The 10,450-nt window shown below is 43.1% G+C and overlaps 1 protein-coding gene across 1 annotated transcript; it reads right to left on the bottom strand.

Annotated features, from left to right (window-relative positions):
- Positions 1 to 370: 370 nt before the first annotated feature.
- On the bottom strand, positions 371 to 8,950 carry RPS27L (ribosomal protein S27 like). The gene is made up of 4 exons (XM_081887841.1): positions 8,816 to 8,950; positions 6,428 to 6,536; positions 3,608 to 3,718; positions 371 to 2,291 (listed from the first exon to the last, which is right to left on the bottom strand). Exons 1-4 carry the CDS (start codon positions 8,819 to 8,821, stop codon positions 2,263 to 2,265), a joined length of 255 nt encoding a protein of 84 aa, XP_081743967.1. The 5' UTR covers positions 8,822 to 8,950; the 3' UTR covers positions 371 to 2,262.
- Positions 8,951 to 10,450: the final 1,500 nt, after the last annotated feature.

Raw genomic sequence — 10,450 nt, 5'->3', positions numbered from 1 at the left:
GAATCTGGGACAACAGCTATCTTGCTTCCTTGTAGTTTTAAGAAGTGTAGAGCAACATTTGTAAAAACTGCATGGGGATGACAGAGGTATAGAAGGACCGGAAAGTAAGACAGTGGGGGGGTCCTTACCTGGAAGCTTCTTTAAGAAGCCCCTCATCCAATGTTAGTCACAAGAGTGTGTCATCTTGAAACTTTTGAAATAGCCCCTAAAGCAGCACAAAGTTTCTTTGCTGGGGCTAAACCTACACAAATTGGTTCACAAATGAATGTGTAACTACAATTTATACATTTACCTAAATTAACAATTCCTTGGATAAAGCAAGACAGGTTAACTTTTTAAGAAGTGCAGTAAGGCAGCTCACACTTTCAGATTTCATATCAAGCAGTTTATTGATTCTAATGCAGAAAAATTAAAAAAGCACAAAACACAGCTTTAGTTGAGGAAAGAGACAACTACTGATCAACTAAGACTCTTCAAACTTGGAAGGAGGCCTGTGTACCTCTAATGATGGTTTTGAGACTTACGTTTTGAATATTACCAAGTAAGGAATAAGACACAGGCTGTAGTAATTATGATTAAAGTTAATCTGCAGTGAATTCTCTTAATGCCTGATAAAATACTCAAACCAGTCAGAAATGCAACCGCCATAACACCAATCCACAATTTAGTACTCCTTGCAGCAACTTGCATTTCTGGTTTTAGTACTGTGGGTCATTATTTGCTCTACTGACCAGAACTAGTGAAGTGCATGTCATTCTGCTGACTATGCAGTACAGGCTGTAAACAGCAGTTCAAGAGGCAGAAAACAGTCTATAGAATCATAGAATTGTACTGTTGGAAGGGACCCAAGGGTCATCTAGTCCAACCCCCTGCAATGCAGGAATCTTTTGCCCAACTTGGGGCTCAAACCCACCACTGAGATTAAGAGTCTCAAGCTCTCCCAACTGGATGATCAATTTGAGTACAAGAACATTAGCAGTTGCTGTCTACTAGGTCAGTCCATTTACCCAACTAGCTCACTGCTGCTTCCTCTGACAGGCAGAGAAGCTCTCCATCTTCTTTTCCTTCATCTGCTGTCTGCATGCAAAGTATGTGATCTAACACTGAACGACAGTGCCTCCCCATAAAAATAAAATCAGAAAAGTTAACAAGGACACTGCATTGTATTAACAGAGAGGCACACAACAACGCAAGCCGGTTCTGAAAACGTTTGTCAAGTGCTGTGCAGTTAGTTGACCAGCCAGGAAATAGGATCAGCACCTTTTGTGAACTTTTCCTGGGCAAGACTACCAAAACAATAAACCAAAAGGAACCTAGGAAGCTGCCTTACACTGAGTCAGACCATTGTTCCACTTGGCTCAGTAATAATCCTTTTCCTGTGGCCTCCTCGGCCTAATCTCCACGCCACATTGTGACACCTCTCTCTGCTGGCTTCACAGTAAGAGTGGAAGCATTCATAGGCCTATCTTCCCTGCATTGGTCTGATTCTGATCTGGTGCTCTTTTTCTACAGGAAATAATAAGAATGGAGGAAAAAGGAGGGATCCTTGTGGGTTTTTCTGAGACCAGAGCACAGCAATGGCATTTAATATATAATCTTGAGCTTTTGCATCCATGAAATGGGGAGGGACATCCCGAATCGTTTGAGGAGAATTGAGATCGAGGTGGAGGACCCACAGCTGGAAGTAAGTAAAATTACTTATCTTAATATAAATTGTCTATACTGACTGGCAGCAGCTCTCCAGGATTTCAAGGGGTCGTGTCTCCCGGCCCCACCTATGGGTGCTGGGTACTGCATGCAAAGCAGATGTTCAGCCACGGAGCTACAGTCCTTCCCAAGTACCGGTAAGCTATGTTTCTTCTTGCTTTTATTCATTTCAGTGGAGATTTGCAAATCAGAAGTTCCAAGAAGACTAGGCCCTATAGCTGCAAAACCAGCAGGGTTAAAATATAAAAACTGTTCCCTTCTTATGAAGTTTTTTAAAGACTGGCATTTGAATTTCTTCATCATAGTGATCAGCTGGTTGTTACTGCGAATAAAAATGCACTAAATGCATTCAAATGACATAATTAACAGCCTTATTCATTCAAGGTTCATTGTATAATAAAAGCTATAAAAATAGAGTTTGGTTACCCCTAAACATATACACAAAATCTGCACAAAACCCCACCCCACAGCTAGACATAATTAACTTGCTAGATTAAGCAGCACTGTCAAACATAAGGCTTCCAGTGGTATCATTTACAGCAGCACAGGAATTCTTCAGTGTTGCTTTCTTCTAAATGAGCAACCTGGAAAGAAAGAGCACCACACATGAGATCCAAAGAGCTTATAAAGATTGCAGACAATGACATGAAAATCAAACCTCCTACTTGTAAAATAACCCCAGATGTTTGTGTTTGTAAATATCCAAGTGTACGTAGTTTCCCTTGTCAAATTGTTCTCATTGGGAAACTTGCATTAATGCTTATATTATTTCTGTCTCCCTGTAAGGATTCCCCCCACCCCCTGCCAAAATGACTGATCTTTATATCATATTCTCAGTTCCCTTTAAAGAAATTCAACTCTCACTGTCCCCCACCTCGCCATCCTAGTGCATTATCTCCCATAATTGAACTGCACTGAGTTAATTTACCTTTAGAATATTTTTACCTATTGAAATGCAGAGTAGCTCAACAACTAGGAAATCTTTCGGTTAAGAATTTTAACTTCAACGGCACCTCTGGACTTAATAGTTCTGGGAATTTTGCCAAGCTGCAATTCTGCCAGTTGAGAACCTCGTTTAACATTGAACCCATTTGCTCATCTAGGTTTTTAAGAGCCCTTGCATTTGTGATTCAACTTTAGCCACACTAGAATGAACAGAATTTTAAGAAATGGCGTGTTCCCCTGACCTTCCATCCAGACTAGGCACTGATCAGCGGCAATTTCTGCTAAATGTGTGTGGACTGATTGGCATTCTAGCCAGCCACTCCCTACATCCAAGGCCCTGCCTTATAGACTTATTATATGCTTTTCCTCAAGTGCTGATGCCCCACTTTTTGTTTCTGAGAAGAATTTTAATGCTGTGTTCTAAACTCTGCCAAAAAACAACAACCCTACCCTTCAATGGTTGAAGATGTTGGAGTATATTTCCAGATGCATGCCCAATCATTAACATTAAAGCTGTTTTGTGCAGAACTGAGCAAACCAATCTGCCACATACCAAGTCAGACCATTGATCTATCTAGCCCAATATTTACTCTTCTGTCCGTTTCAGGCACAGGTTTTTCTTGGCTCTGCTACCCAAAAGCCATTAATTGAAGATGACAGGGACTGAAGCTAATACTTTATGCATGTGTTGAATCAATGAACTATGGGTAATCCCTATGGCTCCAGAACAGCCTTCCCAAATCTGGTCCCCACCATATGTTCCTCATAAGTCCCAGCCAGCAGGCTGGGAAATTCTGAAGTCTACAAATACATTAGGAGATAAAATCAACAATTTATTTCAACACATAGACTGCCTGAATAAGCTGCCCGTGTTAATGAATACTAAGGTCATGGCATAAATGGTGTATCTGCGCAGAAGAAGCCTGATTAAAGGAGCAAGGTGGTTTTCCCCTACCTTCTGTGAGTCTGGCTTTGCCTCCTGTTGGCTGGCACAAGACAGTCGAGCATCCTACACAGGGCACCACTATCTGAGCATGGCTGAATACTGTGGTGATCTTGTAGCATCCTGAATTTTAAAAAGCACATATTTTTCATTCCAATGGACATACACACTGATACTACACTGAGTGTCCAACATATTACCTAATGCTAGACTGGGATGTCAAATAATGTGCATTGCCCTTTCAGGTCTTTCTTGCCTCTGTGTTACAATTAGTACAAATGAGTTGGTTTTTTAAGGCCACCAAGTGCTGTCCATAACTGGGTCTCTTGAATCTGGGTCTCTTCCCCTGTACAACTTTATTTAATTTCATAAAAATAGACATGCTCTGAAGTTGTTCTCAGAGTGTGTGCCAATGGTTAGACAGTCAGTGTATTTTAGTTACAGTGCTCATTTATGAAGAGAAAGGAAGAGACTCTTAATGTGTTTCTCAAACCCATTTGCCCATGAGAAAAAATAGGTTTTTGTACATGTGTACTGGTGTCACACAGATCACAGATGTTTACAATTGCAAAAACAAAAATACAGTGGTACCTCACGTTACATACGCTTCAGGTTACATACACTTCAGGTTACAGACTCCGCTAACCCGGAAATAGTGCTTCAGGTTAAGAACTTTGCTTCAGGATAAGAACATAAATCGGGCTCCGGTGGCGCAGTGGCAGCAGGAGGCCCCATTAGCTAAAGTAGTGCTTCAGGTTAAGAACAGTTTCAGGTTAAGAATGGACCTCTGGAACGAATTAAGTACTTAACCCGAGGTACCACTGTAGAACTTTTCAAAGAAATGCAACAAGCTTCATACCTTAAGAAAACCAAAGGGTGTATGTATGATTTTACAAACAATGTTTGGCCCTACAGTTAAATTGATTGTAGAAATAGATGGCAGGATTGTAGTCACCGACAAGCTGAACATGAGTCAGCAACGTGAAACTGCTTGAAAAAAGACTGATGCTATTTTAAGCTATATTAATAAAATTGTAGTCACAAGAAGTAACAGTTCAACTTTATTCTGCACTAGTCAGGCCTCAACTGAAGTACTGTGTTTAGGTTTGCGAAACACAATTTAAGAAAATCTGGAATGAGTTCAGAGGACAGTGGGGATGGTGAAGGTATAGGAAATGACTGCTATGAGGGAGGTTGAAGTACTGGGTATTGTTGAGCCTGGAGAAGACAGAGACATGATCATGCTCTTCAAATACCTGAAGAGCTGATAAATAGAAGATAAAGATTTGTCCTCTTGCTGCAGCAAGTGAGAGAATGTCAGATGCAACATTTTCATCCTTAGACAACATTTAGCCTTAAAAAGCCAATTCCAGAAGCAAAAACTAGATATGTAGGCAGCAGGCTGAAAAATGTAATAAACCTCATGTACGCTTAGGAGTAAGTCTCACCAAGTTCAGTGGGAATAGATAGGTATGCAAAGGATTGCAGCCTGTAAACAACACTGGTGTACAGTGGTGCCTCGCAAGACGAAATTAATTCGTTCCGCAAGTCTTTTCGTCTTGCGAGTTTTTCGTCTTGCGAAGCACGGTTTCCCGTAGGAATGCATTAAAAATCAATTAATGCGTTCCTATGGAAACCGCCTTCAGACCAGGTCCGGGGACAGTCTGTCCCCCGACCTCTTCCGAAGGCGGGCGGGGGACAAAAGTCATTGCTCCCCCCTGCCTGCCTTCAAAAGCCGTCCGGGATAGCGGGAAGCGCTTCCCTGCTATCCCGGACCGCTTTTAAAATGCTGGCGGTGGGGAGCAAAGCCTTTCGCCCCCGCCGGCCTTCCTGGACCTCTTCTGAAGTCCGGAGGGGGGGGGGAAAGGCTTTGCTCCCCACCGCCAGCATTTAAAAGAGGTCCCCGGAGATTTCCCTATGGGCTTTCGTCTTGCGAAGCAAGCCCATAGGGAAAATCGTCTAGCGAAGCGTCGCAAAAAACGAAAAACCCTTTCGTCTTGCGGGTTTTTCGTCTTGCGAGGCATTCGTCTTGCGGGGCACCACTGTACTTGGATAGCACTTGTAAAATGTTTGATACACACACACAGTATCTCCCATTAATTACACTTTCAACCTTTAGGAGGAGGAAACTATTTCATCAACCTGACCTTTTGAAAAAATCTTCTGATAAGTTGCTGCAGTGTTTCAGTAATGAAAGTGAAAAATGAGCCACGCCAGTGAATGTTACACTGCCAGCAGAACTGGCAGAAACCATTGTTCAAAACTGCAGAAGGAAATAAGTGCCTGGTTTTTCCTTAAAGTAATTCCCCTCACAGCCTTTATATTTAAAGTTTTATGGTCAATGAGATTTATTAAAAATATTTGCTTATGAGACTATTAAATTGTCTAGTGTTGGATAAATAACCAATCTTACAAATCAGGGCTTTATCAAGACCATTGAACATTTTTTGTTAAGGATACAGGACTAAATTAATTCTTCAATAAATGAGCGTTATTTGTTGCTCATTGGGATGTTGAAGCAGGTAAGGCAAAAAGTGGAATACTTACAATTCATTCTCAAAGAATCTGCTTCTTTTTTATTCCTGGGAACCGATAAATGATAAAAGTAATGAAGAAAATTACACAGATCCACTACATGTGCCTTCGCAGTACTTTTACTCCAGGAGAGAAGAGGTTAATACGCAAATTCAAGTGGCAGGCCATTATCTCTTACTGCAGTCTTTGCCAATCTGGTGTCCTCCAGATGTTTTGGACCACCAGATTGCCAAAGGCGGTCTTACTACAAGTTTTCTGTGGTCCTTTACAGGAAAGAACACTTTAAAGAATAGTTACCTGGACACTTGACATCCATGAAGTAGGAATTTGGACTCTGGACCAGACGTTTCTTTTTGTGTTTTCTCTTTTCCTCCTCTAGGGATGGGTGAACTAAGTCTCTGGTCAGCTGTGTGAGATATTAGGGAGTTATTGCTAACTTTGCTGAAAGAGGTGTTTACTACTGAATATTATTAATTATAGTTGTTGTTTTTTTATATATCTCGCTTTTCCCTGCAAGGATTATTTCATTTATATCCCACCTTTCCTCCAAGGGACTCAAGGTGGTGTACATTTAATCCCCACAACAACTTTGTGTGGTAGGTTAGGCTGAGAGGCAGTGACTGTCCCAAGCTCACCTAGTGAGTGGGAATTTGAACCCTGGTCTCCCTAATCCTAGCCCACCTATGTTGGGTATTTCTCTCAAGGTTCCCCCAAACCATTTAGGTGCCCAAGCCACAAAAATCCAAATGGTAACAACACAGGGCACAATCCCTCATAACAACAGTTGGGGACCCAAAGATCCCCAAGCCTGATCTTTCTACTCCTCGCTCTACAATCCACAATGGCATCCAGCCTGTGCCCACTGCCTCCTCTGGGTACCTCTTCCCACCCAAAACTAACATCACAAGAACACTCCTCTTATGGGTTAGAGCAGTGGTTCCCAATTAGGGGTCCAAGGAGAACGCGCCCAGGGGGTCTGCGGCCCCATTCCTTGCCGCTCCAACTAAATTTGTGTTATTTTTGCATGGTAATAACACAAATTTTATGGTCTGTTTTAGCACTGTGCAATTTTTCAATATATTGGCCAAAATCGGTTTTGAAATCACAGTGCGATAAGAATTTTGACCTGACAATACATAGCAATATATCAAGGTACTCTCGATATCACATGAAGCTCTCAGCTGATAATGCTGTTGATAACTGCTGATTTGAGAACAGGGCAGCTTATCTTCAAGGCACCATGGCACTACCATCCCCTGGCATTGAGGCGGAGCTAGTCAGCAGGAAGCAGGAGTAGCCACAGTGGATGTGCATCTTCGCTGAAGGCAGCTTGATGTGACTCCATTTCCTCTCCTCCCTCCACCCATCCTATCACCACGGCTGCCCCTTCCCTTCTCCCCCATGCTAATCTCCCATTTCAGACATTGTGATATATTGGAATATTGTGATGTTTAGTTGCTGATATACCACGATGTTGAAAACTAGGTATCACTCAGCTCTAGTCTGGTTTTTAGTATACCTAAAATCCTTTGCTTATTAGAAGCTACCTCATATTTTGTTCAGAAAATTGCTTTGTAAAGGTAACTATCATTGGCTTTTGAAAAAATAGGGGGTCCTCAGTAATTAACTAATTGGGAACCACTGGGTTAGAGTATTCGCCATATGGCAACAGCGTTTGTGTGCTGAATTTGCTCAATACTATATTGACTTGGTTGTAAACAGAAGGAGTCCCAGATCCTGGAAAGAGTGCATTGAATAACAAAAAGTCGGGGGGGGGGGGGGGAAGATGTCTCTCCTTGGATAGCCTGTTGTGGATTCTAAAATTAGCCACTGTAACACCAGTAGGTGCCTGTGAGTGGTGATGATGAAAGGAATAAGCTGACTCTAAGGAAAAGAACTTTGAAGATTACCATCTGTCTGCACCAAGTGCCTCAAAATGCAGGATGGGAAAATGAAACTGAAAAGCAGACTAGAAAACTGTAAAATACCTGAGCTAGATGCCAAAGTCAAAGGAGGCCACATACGTACTCCCTGCACCACCAGGCCATCTGCTCAGTTATGTAGCTATATTCCACCTATGCTGACAATTTTGAGACTCCAGGGAGCTCTGGTGCTTCCACCAGAGTGATCCACGCACTGCCCAGTATCCATCCCCAGGTAAAGAGTTAACAGCTGGACCCTGGCTAGGAATCCATATGGCACATCGCATTAAAGGGGAAGAGTGTGGTGGTGGGGAGGCAGAAAGAGCTGCCTGGTTTCGCAGGCTGGCCTGTGGCCAGGAGTCCGTGGGCACCGGGAATTCCTCTCCGGGGAAAGGGCATGGGTCGGATGATCCCGGTGCTGGGTTTGGGATCAATGCATACGACCTGTCATGGGGGCGGAGGCGTTGATCGTGGCGAAGTGTTTGTGTGTGTGTGGCTATAACTGCTACGTGTGTGGCTATAACTGCCCATAAAGCAGAATAAGTGCTTTCCCCCCCCCTACACCCCCCCACCGTAAAAGTCCTGCTCCACCCCCGCCCGTAAACAGAGTGGAACACCCCACCCACCCCTTCTCTCCTCTTAGGTAATGGGACAAGCCGCCCCCCCGGCAGGCAGAGCCGAGGGGGCTTCTCTCCTCTTTCTGCCCCCTTCCCCCCCATTAACCCTTGCCGCGCCGCCCGCCTTCCGAGTGGCCCCCACTCACGGGCATGGTGGCGCCTCGCCGCTGCTTCTCCTCCCTCCGCGCCAGCCTTTCCCTCCCCGCGCCCCCCAACACGCGCAGATACAAACACAGGCGCGTGACGCAGGCGAGAAGCCCCGCCCCTGGGGCTCTGCGGGCACGCCCACTTCCTCGAGACCATCTAGGAGCCCATGCTCTATGGTTTGGAGAAGGGCGTTTTGGCTTTTCCAAGGCGCGGCTTCCCCTTCAGAACCAGCGAGTCCAGCCCCCCCCCCCAACAGTCCTCCTGGGTTGTCAGGATTCAGCCTCAAACCGTTAGCCGCCATCCATCCTCCTCATCTCTTTTTTGAAAAGCAAATCTCAAGGGCTCTGGGAGTGTCCAGGGGCATAATAAAGCTGGCCCCGTGCAAAGACGTTGCCTTTATTATGGAGCACATTTGTGCATATTACATATAGGGACATTTAAATAATATTCCAGTAGAGAGATTTAAGGGGTCTCTATTTCTTATAACACATTTTGATAGGACTAGAACAAAATTTAATCTGAGGCTCCATCAGCCCAGGAAAGAGAGGAGGCAAGCAGCCAACAATCTCTAAAAGCAGAAAAATAGAGTGCTGTCTTGAATCCTTCTTTAGAGCTAATCAAATATACAGCTGCCTTAAGCGTCTGTCCTAATTGGATAGGGTTTGCAAAGCAGAAATATCGAGGAAACTGAGATACATTCATTTTGTTCTTAGGTTATTCCAGTCTGATGGTGAGAACATTTATCAAAGCCTAGTGTTTTTGGGGAAAAGGCAGTGTTTTGACATGATTGAACACACTTACCTGGGAATAAACCCCATTAAATGCATGCATAGGATTGTGATATAGTACATGAAATAATTCTCTTCCCTCCTAATCAAGAAAGCCCAATATTCTGGGAGAGGGAGGTTTTAAGTTATTTTTAAATCATTAATCAGTGGTAGGGGTGGTTTCTCCAATCTGATTATTTATGTTTGTCTAAAACAATTAACCTATTTCGTTTTAGTGCTCCATTGTCAGACCAGTAATCTGATTAAGTCTTACAATAACCACTTGAAAGGTTCTATTTAATTACTCCCAACCCCCCATTTGGGCACTGAAATGAAGAAGCAGAATTACCTTGACCACTTCCTCTTTGTTTATAAATGAACAGGCTGAGCTACTATCGCTTAACTTAAAAAAAAAAGAGTCTTTTAAAATTCTAGAAATTGAACAATGACACAGATAACATATAGTGAACAAGAAGCAAAAGGGCACAAGATCTTACATTACACAGCAAATGTGCTGGCTGACACAAAGTTCATTTGCCACGATTCCATTTTCATATGCAAAGGGAACAAAGGTTAGTTCATTTATATGTTTACAACTTGGAATAAGGCAAAGATCCAGGGTCTAAGATGCTATGCAAAACACTATCTTCTTAATTTTAAATGCTTTCTGTTTCCTTCTCCTTTGTATTTTTCACTTTTATTTGTTTATTATTTCATGTATACCTGACCTCTCCTCCATGGAGCTTAAGGTAATGTACATGGCTTTTCCCTTCACCAGCCCTGTGAAGTACATTAGGCTAAGAGACTGTGGCTGACCCAAGGTCACCCAGTGAACTGAGTGGGGATACAAACCCAGGTCTTCTTTAT

The sequence above is a fragment of the Podarcis melisellensis genome (assembly GCF_964234715.1).
Source record: "Podarcis melisellensis genome assembly, chromosome: 14".
Lineage (NCBI taxonomy): Eukaryota > Metazoa > Chordata > Lepidosauria > Squamata > Lacertidae > Podarcis > Podarcis melisellensis.
Note: the sequence above shows the minus strand (reverse complement) of the source record. Positions and strands in the feature narration are given on the sequence as shown.

Excerpts from the sequence above, each read along its gene's own strand:
- RPS27L (XM_081887841.1), bottom strand. Across the intron at positions 3,719-6,427 it reads CATGGATGTCAAGTGTCCAG|GATGCTACAAGATCACCACA; the intron begins GTAACTATTCTT and ends TTTAAAATTCAG. Across the intron at positions 2,292-3,607 it reads CAAAGCCAGACTCACAGAAG|GTTGCTCATTTAGAAGAAAG; the intron begins GTAGGGGAAAAC and ends CTTTCTTTCCAG.